We start from the raw sequence: 17,964 nt of genomic DNA on the forward strand, positions 1-17,964 counted from the left end.
TTCTTTACTCTGATACAATTTATTTAAAAGATTTTTACATTGTGATTATAGCATAATTATTACATTCAATTTACAACAGTTATCATTTCATTACAAAATAAATCCTTCTCAAAAATGAATTTGAAATTTACAAAAATGTACTCTTAGTTAAAACTATTGCAAAAATAAACTTAGTTTTCTAAAAACTTTATAATGTTTACATCATGCTTGCCAATATTCTGGCATTTAAGACTAACTTAGATATCAAATCTATAATTAGTTTATCAAAATCTATTTTTATGATTGGATTTATGACTTAAGGAGCAATTAAAAACAAATCATTAAAACAATTTTATAAGCTGCAAATGCTACTTGAAAACATTAAATTTATAAAACTACCTTCCTTTGGCATTTAATAAATCATGATCCTAAATTCTATGAGTAAAAATTTTTAAAATTTAAACTTTTGCAATAATAGGTTTAATTAAAACATATTCACTTAATTATCAAAAGTAATTGGTATAATAATTACAATTTAACAAACAAAGATCATATTTTACATTAAATATACAAATAAGATTCTTTTTGAGAATTATCAACATTAATTGAGCATTCGTTTGTGACAACTTTACTGTAGCAAAAAGATTTTTGGGAAATAAATTAGCTTATTTTAAACAGTTTTCAGAAATTTAAGAATTCAAACAACCATGACTTCAGATAATTTGTCTTAGATGTTTAAATTCTGTGTTTTTGGAGGTTAGTGTTAAAATAAGCTAGTTTAAAACCAAAATAATACTTTATTACAGCAAATCATCAATGAAATCAAAGCATTTTTCAGGATGGGACAACATTCAATCCATCCACCATTTTCTGTTTCTCAATGAACATTTTCTTCATGTCAGCCAGGAGTCCCTCAAGATCTTCCACCTTGATATCACTGTCAGCTGGAGCGGTTAGGGCAGCATTCACCTAAATTAGAATTAGATTTATTATTCTTGGGTGTACATACATAAAAAGTACAACAATAATAAATGAATATCATATACATTATTTATACAATCAAAATTTTCTTCCCAAATGGCAGTAATAGATAAGAAATATGCAGTAATGTGTAGTAACACATTGTTTTCATACAGGCCATAAAAAGAGATATGCCTGTTAGGAATGACAGGTTCAATAACTGTGTTTTTGTGTGTATTTCAAATATTAAAAGACTAAAGAAAACTTTTGTTTTTTTTGCGATTTCTCTTGGGAGGTTGATGTTAGCCTCCCCCAAAATAGTTATAAATCTTCCCAGGACTTATTAGAAGCTACCCTGTAAAGGAAAACCATATCTGTTCATCAGTTAGCAAGATCCTTTGGTACAAACAAACAGACAGGCATCCCGTTACTTTATTTTAAGGAAAATGATAGAATAAGATAAGCACCTTATCTGCAGTGGCCGCCTGTTTCTCCCACATCTTGATCATCTCGTCCATTCTTTTCACCCAAGCCTCTGCCATTGCATTGATTTTCTTCCATCTAAATACATATTTTTATTATACTTGTTCTGACAGTGTTCAGGCTGATTCTAGAGCACACTGTGTCATGATAGAGGTAGAAATGTTTCAGTTGCTGCTATGTTAAGTGACTGTCATACAAAGTACAACTTAATAGAGTGCATTGGCTCATAAGCAGGCGCATCTAATTACAATACACATTTGGGACTTGCAAATAAGTACCGTGCAATCATAAATTGGATTGTCTGTTTTACACAACAAGAACAGAAAAAGAAATACTAGGAGAAATAGTATTTTTTATTTTTACTGATGCTAAAGTTTTATTGGTCAAATTGATTTACCCAGCAATGAATTCAGCATATTTTCTGTCTGGTTCATCGTGCTTGGCCATCTTGTCAGCTGAGGCTTTACCATCATCAAGCAACTGTTTCATATTTGTTGATGTTTCCTTAACAATATATTTGACTTAAATTACTTTGAAAACAAATAAAGAATTTAGGAATTATGAAGTATTTAGTTAGTCATAAAATGACTAAAAATGGCAATCATTTAATTCTATGTTAGGAATTGAAAAGAGTAATGTAATAATTTGTTAAAACTTCTATGGAGTGTAAATCTGTTTATTAGTGTTGAAATGAATGACATAAGGCTCTAAATATCCCTGCAGTTACTTAACTTAGAGGGATCTTCTAATCTTTTCTTATAGCAATTAAAATAGTTTGGTCGAGATTATAACCCTCACATTGTATTTTTTTTTACTAATCTTTAACTGAATCTTTCTATATAGACAACATTATAATTTGTATTAAATCTCTGTATATTATTTATATTTCTGTAAATAGAAACAAAGTTACCAAGAATGTTTTTGCTTCTGTGTCAAGTTCCTTTGCTTCTTCTAATGATTCAGGTTTCTTCAAACCACTCTTCACCTGAATTAGTGGATTTTTACAAAAAAAAAAAAATAGTTTAATGTTAAATTCATTATCAAATAAGAAAGTTAAACCTAAAAGTAAATACTTTTTATTTTAAAAGAATAGATTTAGAATTTAAAGTTGCCAAGAGTTCTTCTAATTAATGTTGATGTTATATGGTGTTTGCAATCACGTAAAGAAACTGTGTAGAGAATATATAATTAATTTGAGTGATTGTTGGACAGTCTTAGTCAGTTTGACTAACAGATATACTCTCGTTGCAGAGTAGATATACACTTGCTCTACTTATTACCAAAACTTGAAAACACAAACCTTTGTTTCAGCCTTGGCCATCCAAGGTTCAAACTTCTTGCAAGAGTTTGTGAAGTCAGCCAGATGTTTCACATCCTCACCATACTTGGAGGCTTCTGCTTCTACTTCACCGTTCAGCTCCTCAAGTGTGTCCTTTACTGTGTCCATTCTAGTGAATACGAGTTTTAAATTAACAAAACAAAGAATAGTTTTCATGAAAACTGATGCTTTTTAGTTATGAAAATAAGATAACTGTACTTTCGTGTAAAGACATACAAACCTTAAACATACAGAAATTATATTGCCCTTTAAAATCACCTCAAAATTAATAAAAACTAACCAAAAAAAAGAATTATACTTACTTTTATACATAGACAGACATAAGGACTTACAAATGACAGAATGTGGACCCCATGGTGTCCTAGGCTTAATTATACAATTTTAACACTGAAAGAAAGTAATGAAAATCACAAAACCTTAATCATATAAAAAACATGAAAAGCATGAAACCTCTTCCCGTGTATATATTTATATTCTTAAGCATAAAAAACAAACGAACAAATAGAACAACTAACTTTTTAGGACCACCATTTTAAATGTCTCAACGGCCATACAAATTACGAGTAAGGAAAGTTCCTTAATCATTAGTTTATCTAATTATCATAGAATCCATGAATCATTAATCAAAGTATCTATCAATTAATCTATTCAATGCTCAATATACCTATCAATCCATCTATCTCTCATTCTATTTATCTAATTATGCATCTATTTAAGTACTAATCCGTAAATATATTGATCCATCTCTCTATAAATTAAAGTATATTTCTATTTCATGTTCTATCTTCATGTCTATTTAGAAAACATTCCGATGTATCTTTCAATTAATCCTTCTACCTCGATGAAATAGCTTGGCATTCAGGGGTATCTTCTCCAGCCTCTGACGGGTAGAGGTTATCCTCCCATTTGTTCTGTTGTTGGTTGTGGACTTCCATCTTTTCTCTATAATAGGACAACAGTAATACTACTAAACTTTAGGTAGATTTATTTTCAGTGTTTCAACATTCGAAGTAATAATTAATAATTGTTTGGTCCAATAATAGACCATTGATTAATCTTTAATGTCTAGTAAAACATAATATAAATTAATTTACATTGGTCTAATATTAAATCTTCCTTAATCACTCCTCTATCTTTTTACTAATCAATCAAATGATCAATTTATCAAACAACCCCTATCCATCAGTCCATCTATCATTCAATACATAAATACATAGATCTATCAATCTATTAATAGATATAAATCAATATAGCAATCTATATCTATAAATTGGTTCATAAATTTAATTATCAAATCTAGGTATACATTCTGTAGTTAATATATTTATCTAGCTTTTTAACCTAGCTTTCTGATCTAGCAATGAATCCCTCTATCCTACCTAATATCATCTCCAAGCTGCATGGTGGCCAAAACTCTTTCCTCTCCCTCAAACTTGGCGTCAGGATTTGAAAGTTCTGTCATTCTGGCACGTCCAGCTGCCACCCACTTCTCTAGTTCCTACGTAGAATAAAGATAATCTAGAGACTCTCTAAATCGGCTAATCGGAGATCAGCGGAGGTACATTCCAAACATGTCATTGGTTGAAATTTTGTACAGATTCTGGCAGGAAAGGGCATGATTTTACTATTTATTCGTTGGCTTAACAACTTTGAGGACTTTTAATGATTTTTGATTGGTTGGTTTGTATGGATTTAACCACTAATTGTGATCTACAGAAAGGGTAATTTTGGGGAGGTACATCAATAAATCGGCCATTGTCTGATCCCTTTAAATCCCTGATATTCCAGGTATCTAACGCCAAATCCAAGAAATTTACCTCCAGCACAACAAGGAATTCTTTGAGATTGCCATTAAATTCTTCAATTTTCTTCAGTTTCTCGTCAATATTATCATTTACATTCATCTTATACTTTAGCTCATCAACCTAGATATATAGATAAATAGTTTCATTAATTAATAAATAGCTGTTTGATTTTTATATACATAAACAAATAACATAGGTTTAATAATTAGATGGTTATTATGAAAACATCCATTAATTAGCGAGGCACAAGAAATCTTGGATTGGCATACAGATAAAGTGAGTTATGGAGTAGATGTTTAGTGTTTCATAAAAAAGAGAGCGAATATTTAATTTTCAAACAATAAAAAAAATCACAAAACCTTTTTCAAATGTTTTTTGTATCCTGACTATCAAACTGACGGATGCTCTTTGGTAAGAGATATATATTTTTTTAAATCTAAATTCTTAAATAGCAGCTGACAAAATTACATTTTTCCCATAGTGTTACAGAGTCACTGATAGAAGAACAGATAGAAAAAGTTAACTATATAGTAACTTCACTACTAAAACTATTAATTTTTATTTTATAAAAAAAATTGCATTCAAATGGTAGCTTACTTGTACTGTATCTATAATACAAAGTAGCTTGATGTCTGTCCGTCTGACCGTCTGTCCGTCTGTCTGTCCGTCTGTCTGTCTGTCCCTTAAGATCTCGGTAACCACTGAACCGATCGGATTCTACTCTTCAGGGAATATACCTACTGGTCTTGTGGTGGTTTTAGGCTATTTTCTTGGGGGGTGGGACACCCCCAACCCCCCCAAAAATAAAAAAAATCCAACCCCCCAAATTTTTTTTTTTACATTTTTTGTAAAATCTCAGTAACTGCTGATCAAATTGGGCTCTACCCTTCTGGGAATATACCTACTGGTCCTCTGGTGGTTTTAAGCTATTTTCTTGGGAGGTGGGACACTCCAACCCCCCCAAAAATAAAAAAATCCCCACTTCCAAAATTTTTTTTTTTTTTAATTTTTTTAAACAAAAACCAGTAATTGGGGTGGGGGAACCCCACTGCAACATGGGACAAAGCCCCCATGAATCCCCCCCCCCAAAAAAAAATAAAATTATATTTTTTTTTTATTTTAATTTTTGTGTATGCGAACAACCTAGGTCTAATTTTTACGAATTGAAATTTTTTTGTATACGGCAAACAACCTGGGTTTAATTTGTACAAATTAAAATTTTTCTGCATAAAGCGCACAACCTGGGTTTAATTTTATCACAGAGTAATTAAACGAAGAATATTTTTTTTGAATATTTCTATTAAGGAGGGTTGACTTCCCAAAACTATATAGGGCGAAGCCCCTAGAGGCTAGGGGCGAAGCCGCTAGTGTAAAAAAAAGTATTTGTAGTCAGTTTGACATAAATGTAGCATTTAATACAAAACTCTACAATAAACGTTTATTGTAAAACTTAAACAAATAGAATAAAAAGATCAAAGTGAATATATATTTAGGAAAAGGAAAGAAAGCGAATAATTTTCTTTCTGAAATTTTCTCAAAACAAATAAGAAAACAATTTGCTAGGAAAATATATTGTTTTTTTTCTCTGAATTCTTCCTGGTTTACAATTAAATATTGAATTAACATTTTTGAACTGTATATTTTTTAAGATTATTTACAACACATGCTCTAAAAAAAAATTTGATCAAAAATTATAGAAGCCTATTATAGATATATAGGCCAATTCATAGATAAATCAATACTGAATTATGAATAGCTAGTAGAAAATATAATTGTTTAAAATTTTAATTTAATTTTTGGCAAACAGAAATGGATAGATATATTGATATATAGAGATAGATGAATGAATATTACAAGATAGATAGGTAAACAAAATATAATTATGAACAATAAATATTGAGAGACTGATTGGTAGTCGTCTAGAAAACAAATCGGTTCATTTATATTTTCATTTATAATATTTGAAACATAAATAAGTATGAATATATTTTTCTATAGATGGATAATAAAAGATAAATGAATAATTAGGAATGTAAAATGAAACAGTTAATATTAGGATATTGATAGATAGATAAATAGATGGATTTTTAAAAATAGAATAAAATGTTGTAAAACAAAAATGAAGAGATCGAAAGGTTCGTTTAGTAATTAATTTTAATTTCAATTGGACATTGTTAAAAAGAGAAATAAAATGTAAGATTAAGCAATAAATATTAATTGATTGATAGAGAGATAAAAATAGTATTGTATACCTGTTCATTTAATTCCATTTTCATTTCATCGGTAAGAAGAGTTTGGACAACATCGTTAGCCCCACTTACTGTCTCAAATATGCTACTCAAAGTTTTCCTGAAAAAATATCAAGGTTATAAGGTTTCTTCGTCTGAAGCTTAAGAACTCATTAACAAATGAACCGATTGGGTTCTTTATGGTAAATAAGCTTCATATAGTTTTCGTAGTTTTAGGCTGTTTCATTTTCTGTTTTACGTCTTGGGGTGGTTTTAAGTTATTCTTATAGCAGTCCCTTTTTGCCTCTTTTAGTACCTTGATGCTGGGGGCGCAGGTAGTAAGGTTTTTTTTGTCTGTACCTTTGTATTGCATATAGCTACTGAACCCAGTTAGTTCACAATTGTCGAGAAGCTCTTTTAGGAATTGAGATAGTTTTAGCTATTTTTAAATTTAGGTCTTGGGATGTTTTAGGCTATAATACATTTGTATGGTATATTTTTAAGGTTTGCAAGGAAAAACTGTATATAAGAATAATTATAAAACTCTCTAAGTATTTTTCCAATATCCAATGTCAGAGAGAGAAGGGACATTGGATTGTCCCTAAAGTTTTATGACAACGTTTTTACGTTTTTTATTATTCTTTGGCTTAACAACTTTGGGGGCTTTTATTGATTTTAAATTGGCGGGTTCATTAAATGCAAAACGTTTCAACCATTAAGTGTAATTTACAGATGGGGTAATTTCGTGTATAATGATCGGGGATTTACATCAGTTTATCCGCTAATGTCTTATCCCTTTGGATCCCTGATCCAATATAATACAGTATAAATATAAAAATAACATTATAGAACATGACATTTTTTAGTAATATATAATTTACTAAATGTTACTAATTACTATAAATTACATTTATATATTATTTTTTAATATTCTAAATGACGAAGCTTTTCTATAATTAGGGTAGTTACGTCTCCACGTCCATTCGTCTATGCGTAACGGATGGGTCTTTTCGTTAATTCAGGCATGATAGAATTTTCCCATCGAGTTACAATTTTGCAATCAATCTGATTTTTTTAACAATGTATAACATTAATATCAAAGCATTTCTATAATATTAATCAAGTACTAAAACTTTATATATGTCCTTAAAAAATATAGTGTATTTTGGTAATTTTATCATCCATGTTCTATCCAATTCAGATGCATTAATGGATACATAAATAAATGGTTGGATAAAAGTTGAGATAAAAACCAGTCTTGAGAAAATGTTCTTGATATCTAATACATGTTTAAATGGACAAAATTTCAAAGAATAGATGAAAAATGGATTAATAGATTATTACCTAATAGAAGCAGCATTAGTCAATCTTTTCTTTAAGTCTTCGGGTCCAACAGCAGGGTCATAAATCTAAAGAAAACAAAATATCAAATATTATATTTTCCAGTCACAATGGCCCGATTAAGGTTCTGAGCCATACTGAAAAAAAACGTGTATCATATCATATAATAGAAAATAAGTAATAAATTTAACTTTAATTATTTTCATAGCCGTTAAAGTTGTAATACGATTCGATACATAAATACCCCCCCCCCCCCCCATCCCCCAAATAAGATAAACAAAATAATAATTTTGTATCAGTGGATTAGAATTATTAATTGAAAAGTTTGGACATTGTTACCTTGTACAATCCTATTCTTATCTATAAAGGGATAAATTAGAGGGAGGGGATTTGCAACCCCACTCAAACTACAGGCATATTGAGAAATACTAGAAACATTTTACTTAAAGTTCGAAAACGTATGTATAATTTTTGTGATAATTAAAAATCATATGAATCTTTTTACCTTTTTGATATCCTCAAGTTCTTTATCCGCACCAACCAATTTCTCAAACAGATCATTCCTTCTCTTCTCATAGGTTTCCCAGGCTTCAAGATTAGCTGAAAGAAAACAAAATTATCATTAGTTTACGGTATTTATCTATATTTATGAATTTACTGAATGTCCAGCTATTGTCCTTATCCTATTATACAAGGTAGAAAGGTAGAAAGCTTATTTATTCTTTTTATTCTGGCGCGAATTATCTCGCTAAACGCCGAACAGAAATAATTCTCCTTACATAAAGCTTTTTAATGGTCCAGGTAAGGTTTATAAATATCTTATAAGAAATGCCCCACCTCTTTTTTTTAAACTTAAATTGTAATGGGGGGTTGGTTAAATCCCCCCACAGCTCCATAATTGCCCCTAGAGTCTTATTTACTATTTTAGTTTTACATTTAGATGTTAGGATGGATTTAATGCAGAGCCCCTCTATACTAAAGGCAATGAAAACTAACTTATTGAAAACTTCTAAGGATTTCTAAATTTTTCCATGTAATATATAAATCTTGTTTTAACTAGAAAATTTGTCTATTTTGTTAAAATCCTAATTAGAAGTTGTAAATAAAATGCACTGAGATGTAATTTCATCAGACTAAATTTTATTTACACAAATGCAAACACAAACACACACCCATAGGTTACAATCAGAGAGAGAATAATGGACTGTTTATTACACTAGTCCACAAAGTCTTTTAATAACTTTTTCTTATTCGTTGACTTAACGCTTTTGATACTTTGTGAATTTTGATTGATTGGTGTATTAAGTTGAGTGTTCCAACGTTTCAACCAATAATTTTAATCCACAGATGGGGTAATTTTGTGTATCATCATTCGGGATGTACATCAATTTATAGGCCATTGTCTTATCCCTTGTGATCCCTGGGTTATAGTACATTCTTAAACTAGTCTATTTAAATAGGTTTATATACTCTAGTGGCACTTGAGGTAAAATGAGGGAGGGGGAGAGTCTATCCTTAACTTTCATTTTTAGATTGTCAAACAAGGGTATAAAAAATCAGGGGAGGGTGGAAGTGCCCTTCCCTTAAAAAGTTAAAAACCTTCCCTAGATCTAAAAGAGGCTTCGATGCAAAGGAGAAACATCTCGGTTCAGCGGTAAGCGAGATCCTACACTTTACACAGATAGACATCCTGTTACTTTTATACAAGGATAGAAGCTTGTATGTAAATATTTTGAAATATTATGGAAATGACAATTTAAGTATTGAATAAGATATAAATTCAGAAATGTTGTGGCCAAAAGCAACCTTAATTCTACACTCTTAAAAATACACGAAAATTGTTCTTCATTGCCGTAGAAAGATTTTGAAAATTAAACAATAATGACAACATTCATGAGAAACGAAGAATAAAAACGGTCCTATGACAAACGAGTCCCAAACGTCGGAGTGGACAAACGCAGGAGTGGACACTTAACCTAACCTAACCTATTTTAGACCATATTATAGTTTTTTTTAAATGCCTAACCTTTGCAGGGGCTTATTTGTACATTCATATTTTAACCTAACCTAATCTGCATAGAAATACATAATTAAATTAATATTTTAACTCTCCTGCGTTTGTCCACTCCGACGTTTGGGACTCCCGCGTTTGTCCTGGAACCAATAAAAACACATAAATGAACAAACTGACAAAGTAATTTAAAATACAAATGTTCAGAAAAACTCACAGAAATACTGAAATCGGACCAAGTAAATTACATACTGGATGTTTTTTTTGTATAGGAAACCATCAATCAGTTCAGCAACCAAAGAAAATCACATATCCTGAAAGCGTAATGGACGGACTGACGGACAGGCATCAAAGTAAATAATGGTATAAATTAATTTGCTTTTTTGTATTATCCTTACAAATATAAGATACATATAACCATAAAATAATTTTTAAGAGTGCTAATTCGTTTCAGTACAAATATCAAAGAATTCGCATTTATGCAAATAAAAGATAAAAGATATATGCAAAGGCGTAGCTGATTCAAAAAACAAGCAAAGCCTTTATTCTTTATCAATTGTCTCAAGTTAATATTACTGGGGGTTAAAAATGTACATTTGATAAAAATAAAAATAAGTATTTTGCCTTCAATTTTGCGTCAATGGTCTATTGTGACAAAATTAAGGTTTTTTTTTCTATTTTTCGTACTTTTGAAGGATTTTATTGCCAATGAAATAACAACTCAATGAATTAAAGCGAATTAAAGCGAAGGAAAAAATGTTTTTCTTGAAATTAGTATTCAAGTTTGGATGAAAAGCGCATAATTAAAGTGATGTAATGCTTTTAAAAATATTTTAATCTCAAGTTACTTATGTGATAACAGAGCTTTTTCTTGGGACTGAAAATTAGTCTATAATGTATAAACTTAATATTTATACTAGCGGCTGCAACCCCAGTATGTTATGGCTTCGTATTCGAAGGGAAGATAACACCAACTCATACTAAGATTTAAATTTTAAATTAAAAAGCAAACCATCCCGGAACGTGTGTGGAGATTCTCTTAAATAGAAAACTAAATATTTTAGGCTAGGGTCTCGATTCATTCACACTATGTCAATAAATATCTTTGTTTGTCATGATACAAGTCCATATTCTTATTATTACTATTATTTTTGTAAATATTTTAGCCCCCTAATCCCTGCCTAAAAGTTAGGGCTCGTCAGCCGCCTATAAGCCTCAGCAAAATCAGCCTTGAAGCACGGCTGCCTAGACCTGCTAAAATGTGAAATCTCACATCTACAGACAAATATTATCATTCACCCAAAAATTTGTGACCCAAATCTGAATTTGCAAAAAATTGAGTGTTTCTTAAAACTCTGTGAAAGTTACAACTTATTTCATGAATAAGATTCATTATTAACTCCTAATTATATACCTTTTAGATTGAAAAAGTCCAAAGCAGAAACAATATCAGAAAGCAATTTGGAGATCTGAGTTAAACAAATATGTATTTTTTGAATAAGTAATTTTCGTATTTAAACTTTTTTTTTAAGATTTACTATTTCCATTATGGAACCATTTTTAATTTTCTTTCCCAAAAATGCATAAAAACATACCAATAAATTAACCTACAAACCTGTAACATTTGAAGTTTTATAGTAAATTTGCTACAAAATAATTTGCTGTATTGTCAAAATACATAATGTTGACATCTGATAGTTTTGGCATATTTAATGAGAAAGTTGGATTTGAGTAAATGTTTTTGTTTTTTCAAATTTTATCATAACTAAACCTCAAACTGTTATATGTTATAAGCAGGTATTTTAAAATGCATAACAAAGAGATGAGCACGCAGATATTAATGTGATGACAAATATATTTTTTTCCTTTAGAATATTGTATGAGGTCATTTTTATAACTATAATTTGCTTCTTTATTTTTTTATTTTATCTAAAACTTAAATTTGAAAAATGAAACAGTCAAACTATCAAGATTGCTCACCTTTAAGTCTGTCAAGTCTATCCATGGCCAAATTGTTTGTTTCTTCCCATTGAGATCTCATGCTGGCCACTTCTCTGAATTAGAATGAAATTAATAAGAGGGTAATTTTATTCGCGTATTTTCAAATTTTGGAATTGTTTTGTGTATAAGCGTTTAGTCAAATGCACTTATTAAGTCAATTTGGTTCTATTTTGACCAAATGTATATATATGAATGATAAAATGTTCAAAATTAACAACGCGAAAAAATTACCCTCTTATTGATTTTTTGATGGTCCTTAAAGTTGAAGTGTTGTACCTTTTATTATTAAACCAGATCTTCTAATCCATAATCCGAAGTCAGTGTTTTAGATACTACAGATAGACATTTGTAAATTGTGATTAGGTATAAAATTAGGTATAATAAAATTGTACCTTGCTAAGAAAGCAGGACTCTTGGGATCATCTTTCAGCTTAGTTCCTCTGGCCAGCAGTTCATTTATGTTCTAAATATTAAAGTAAAATAATAGAGGGGGCATGAGCTATATGTACCTCTGCCCACAGGGTGGGGACCCTGACATGATTTTGTATTAGGTGGTAATAGCGTTGGAAATATAAACACATCTTAGTCTCTACAAAAGAACAGAATATAAATTGCTAATAGATGAAAAGAGTCTCCAACCACTTTGGCCTCGTAGTTGTCTGGATTATACATCTATACTTCTACGTTTTTTCTAAACTTTTAATCTAAAATTCGTTGAATTAGCATGTAAAAATATAAAAAGTATTGAATGAATGAATATGTGATTGAACGAAAAAATTAAAAATGTAATAATTGTAGCTAATTTTTCTAAACTTTTTGTAACTACTATGAAAAAATAAAACTTTCATAAAAACTATCATGAATGTGGGTAAAAATTTTTGTAAGAAAATTACTTTTACTAATTTCAAATTATTTAAATATTTATTGGGACACTTAATGCAAATCACAACAAATTACATACCATAATTCTTTTGAAATTATATAAATTGAATAGAAATTATGTGGAATTGTACTTTGAAGTAAATTACATATGATAATCTATGTCAAATTATAACCAATTATAAAAAATTATATTCATTTATAATAATATGCATAGGTTGCAGCTTATTTTTTACTGCTGAAAAGTACATTAGTATTAATTATGCATTGCTTAGGATTGTAACAAATAATTTGAGAATAATTAAAGTTGATTATAGTCAAATAATCAATTCAAAATTCACAAACATTTAAAATTAGATGTTTCAAAATCAATTAATAGTAGTCTTTTTTTTCTTCATCTGCTCAACTAATTTACTCTATGACTTCACAACATTTTCTTTATTTTGCAAATTTGGTTAAAAATCAATATTATTTTATAACCTTAAAATATAAATTTAAAATTAAAAAAGGACACCAATTATGCATACATTTTTAAATATTTTTAAAAGAAATAATTTCACTTTAAACTTAATAGCCAGGAGGGAAACATCAAATAAACCGAATCTATTTATTGCTTCAATGCCATAAACTTTAGGTACCTTTTACAAGAAGAATTAGGGAAAATGGAAATCAAGAAAAAATTGAAGGTTGTCATTTTGATGATCTCCTTCATTATGTTTGCAATCCAGTTGAGATCGGCAATCATACGACTGGTTGATCCACCTATGGTTGATTCAACATATGAAAGGAACATAAATACTGCTGTTATGCCTATAGTTACTGTCTGCCCAACAAATCAGACCAACAAAACCAGGTTAACTGAACTGAAATACTGGTATCTAGAAAAGTTTTGACTGGTATGTCTTTCTGTGACGGAAAGCTGTGTGTGTCTTGGGGTAACCCATCAGACAACCAACTTTTTAATTGCATAACCTTTGTCTGAGAAGTCCAACCTGTGCATGGTAATGAGTGCATAACGTCTATTGTCATCACATCACCGACGTTTTGAGCCATGGTCACAGGTGTATGACATTCATACTTTTTTCTATTACAGTAAGAAAAATATTGGGGTATAGTCACTTTTGTAACATCGCACCTTATGGGGCGATTCTTCGTATTTTTCACAGAAGCTTTTCTCCTATTTCTAGCCCCTGCGGGGGGCTCTAACCCTGCGGGGCCAATTACCTAACCCTGTGGGGCAATCACCTAACCCAATATAACCTAACCTAACCTATAAAAAGCCATTTTAAAAATACGACGAATCACACCTTATGGGGCGATGTTACGAAAGGGACTATTCCCAAATATTGTTACCTTTCTCTTCTTATCAAGTTGATCAATAACCTTCTCTTGTCTCTCAATCAACTCCTCAGTTTCACTGGCACTGTTACTGCTGATATCCCTAAAATAAATCAAGTTGGTAAAAAATATATCTATGAAAAACATTTGAAAATCTGCATATCTAAAAAGATTTCTAAACAATGACTACCATTTTTCACTTTTAAAAATTTGTTGTTTGTCTATTTATTTTGCTTAAAATGCAATAAAAATTTTATCAACTGCTATGTTTAGTTCATAACTACATAAATTTTAAAAAGATATACAATTATTTTTAAAAATTTAAATGAACATAAATTAAGTCATAAGTATATCATTTGTCAATTTATAGATAATGAAAAACGTTTTTTTATCGAATAATATAATTTAACATTATAAAATCTTGAATAAGGAAAATCTAGAATGATACAGAAAGTTTTTTTTGAGAAATTGTCTAATTTAATTTCTTAGTTTAGTTCTACTTCACATTTGAATTTATTGTAATTCAGAAAAATAACAGTATGTTGAACCAACAAGGACAATAATGTCCCTGAATTAGACAGCAAAAATAAACAATAATGATAAACTCAGGGATCTAAAGGGATAAGACAATGACCGATAAATTAATGTATATCCCCAATAATAATACACAAAATTACCCAAGCTATAGACACAATTGGTGGTTGAAACGTTTGGACTCAAAGTAAAATTTATTTGTGCAATGACATAATGTTTGGTATTGAAATTAAAACTAATTCTAAAGCGTAACAAAGATAATGCATAAAAGCTTCAGAATAAAAAATTTCTAGCAAGGAGAATTTTTACAAGGAAGTCAAGCCTTTTTTGATGAATTCTTTGATATATATTGTAACTTTCATACATTTAAAGGGTAAGGAATTCATTATCTTATTCTTCTTATTTTATGTTTGTCTTTTAGTTTTACCATCCAATTATGCCTATACATCATACAATAAAAATGGCCAATGATAGGCTAATACACAGACTACATTTGCAATGGTAGGCCATAATACATTTTATTTGACCAATGCAATGGTAGGCCAGCATGACGTCTTTTCTATAGGTACTATAAAAAGCTTCCAATTTGATTTATCATTTTCCTAACATTTTTTAATAATTTTTCTATTTTTCTTTTTTTATGATTTTTCATTTTTTGTTGTTGTTGTTGTCCTATCTAAACCGTCCTACGAACATAATACTTTTCGAGCAGCTTCGCTACTTTAAAAAAAATGTATTTGTCAAAATGAATTAGTGCTTTCCCAAAATTTGCCTTGTAAGTGAAATAAAAACTCTAGCTTCGCAGTATTATGGAATGAGATTTTTATGCTAAAAAAATATTATTTGTACAAGAAAGATAAAGGAAAAAGTCAAGTTTAGATTTTTGGCATAATAAGATAAAAGATTGCTATGTTACTTTAAAGTTTACTAGCGGCTGGGGTATCTTCAAAGGGGCAGAAAGAGGATAGATAGAAAAATAGCTTAAAACCACCCAAAGACTTAAATCTAAAACCATCACAGTACCTAGGTGAGGTCTCCTAAAACCGAGAACCAAATAGGTTCATTAGTTACTAAGATCTTAATCTTCAGACAAAAAAAACGCTTACTACTTTATATGTATAACTAGCGGCTTCGCCCCTAGCCTCTAGGGGCTTTGCCCCAAGAGGTTTCATCAACTTATTTTTTTTTTTTTTTTGGGGGGGGGGTATTTTTTAATTTTTTGGGGGGTTGGGGGTGTCCCACCCCCAAAGAAAATAGCTTAAAACCATCACAGGACCAGTAGGTATATTCCCTGAAGAGTAGAGCCCAATCGGTTCAGTGGTTACTGAGATCTTAAGCTTCAGACGGACAGACAGACGGACAGACGGACAGACAGACGGACAGACAGACGGACAGACAGACGGACAGACAGACGGAAAGACAGACGGACAGACAGGCGGACAGACATCGTTCTACTTTGTATTATAGACTAGCGGCTTCACCCCTAGCCTCTAGGGGCTCTGCCACAAGAGGTGATAAAAAAAATTAAGGCAAAATTCGTTAAAGGACCAAGGAAATCTTAAGCAAAAAAAAAAAAAAAAAAAAAAAGGGGGGGGGATTTTTTTGCTTTGGGGGGGTTGGGGGTGTCCCACCCCCCAAGAAAATAGCTTATAACCACCACAGGACCAATAGGTATATACCCTGAAGAGTAGAATCCGATCGGTTCAGTGGTTACCGAGATCTTAAGGGACAGACAGACAGAAAGACAGACGGACAGACAGACATCGTTCTACTTTGTATTATAGATAATAATAATACGATGAATAGTTTCTATAATTTAATTTAAGATCTACATACTATTATACACTTTTTCAGTAATCTTCAGCTAAAATTTGGCAATTACCGAGCCCTAATTATTTCATATCCCAAAATTACTTTAGATATGCCTAGTCTTACTCTTTACTTTCCCCCATGGGAAGAGTTGGCATTTAAAGCTATAATTCTTTTTTTTGATTAATTATCCTCATCTGTATTAGAATATTAAGGAAAATGTCTCTAAATTAATGTGATGCTACTATGATAAAATACAATGTCCCATTTAAGAAATATAAAGGCATAAGTTAGGAAATATTCCAGAAACAATAAGATAATAAATTAATTTATCTAGTATGTCTAAAGCTATAGTAAAACGTTTTAGGGTTTAAGTTTAGAATCTAGGTGTAGGAGAATCAAATTAGGATATAAAATTTGATAAAGGATGTGTTTATGCAAGATTATCAAAAAACCACTCTACCGATCGTTCCAGAAGTTTCTTGAAAACGTAATACTAATCCTGGGCTATCTTTGAGCAATTTGACGGGAAAATATTATACCTCCACCCACTCCCTTACTTAAAATTTAGATCTTGCTTTAATATACAAAGAAAACAAAACCGAAAACGGTCAATATGGGTAGATGTAATTCAAGTAGAGGCTAGGGGCGAAGCCGCTACTAGTATACACTCTAATAGTGATATACAACATTTTTATTGGAAGGAAGGATAGAGGGAGCCAATGAGGAAATAGGATAAATATAAAGATGCTTTATTCTTTCTGTCCATTACAGACATACATACTGAACGACCCATTGTGGAGTAGGCACTCCACCAAAAATTAAAATATATATATTGTGTTCTAAGTGCGAGTGTGTGTGTGCCTATGTGTATTTGTGTGTGTGTTTGCATGGACCTAGACAAGAAGTTTTATTGGAAAAAGAAAGATAAACACTGAAACTATGTTTTAAAGAATGATCATTAAAACATAATTTTGAATACAAAAACACTAACAAGAAAAAATAAGAAAAAAGTGTCGAAAAGGTTATTTATTTTTATATATTTTGAAAACTGATTGATAGAAAATGATTATTTTGTAGTTTACTTAAGATACATAAATAGAATAGTTTTAAAACTATAAACTCAGCAAGTGGAAGCTGCCACTATAAGAAACCATAAGTTCATAGCAATAGCACACAGTACTACTTTTATATAATCTACCTACAGCTGCTAAAAATGGCAGCTAAAATGTAAATAGTGCAATTACAGCCGCCTAT

General features: G+C 30.4%; 1 protein-coding gene across 1 annotated transcript in view; it reads right to left on the reverse strand.

The window, feature by feature from the left end:
• The window catches only part of LOC145325224 (muscle-specific protein 300 kDa-like), a 40,543-nt gene continuing 22,579 nt past the window's right edge, over positions 1-17,964 (reverse strand). Inside the window, exons 8-21 of the mRNA XM_080168140.1 lie at positions 14,380-14,467; positions 12,540-12,610; positions 12,127-12,200; positions 8,641-8,735; positions 8,139-8,203; positions 6,819-6,915; positions 4,579-4,686; positions 4,141-4,259; positions 3,599-3,703; positions 2,723-2,870; positions 2,333-2,407; positions 1,820-1,926; positions 1,407-1,500; positions 1-948 (exon numbers count right to left, since the gene is read on the reverse strand). Of these exons, the coding sequence (XP_080024266.1) occupies positions 814-948; positions 1,407-1,500; positions 1,820-1,926; positions 2,333-2,407; positions 2,723-2,870; positions 3,599-3,703; positions 4,141-4,259; positions 4,579-4,686; positions 6,819-6,915; positions 8,139-8,203; positions 8,641-8,735; positions 12,127-12,200; positions 12,540-12,610; positions 14,380-14,467 (1,381 nt within the window). The 3' untranslated portion in view covers positions 1-813. The remainder of the gene's footprint in view (positions 949-1,406; positions 1,501-1,819; positions 1,927-2,332; positions 2,408-2,722; positions 2,871-3,598; positions 3,704-4,140; positions 4,260-4,578; positions 4,687-6,818; positions 6,916-8,138; positions 8,204-8,640; positions 8,736-12,126; positions 12,201-12,539; positions 12,611-14,379; positions 14,468-17,964) is intronic.

The sequence above is a fragment of the Acartia tonsa genome, chromosome 7 (genome assembly GCF_053477335.1).
Source record: "Acartia tonsa isolate MP-2025a chromosome 7, ASM5347733v1, whole genome shotgun sequence".
Lineage (NCBI taxonomy): Eukaryota > Metazoa > Arthropoda > Copepoda > Calanoida > Acartiidae > Acartia > Acartia tonsa.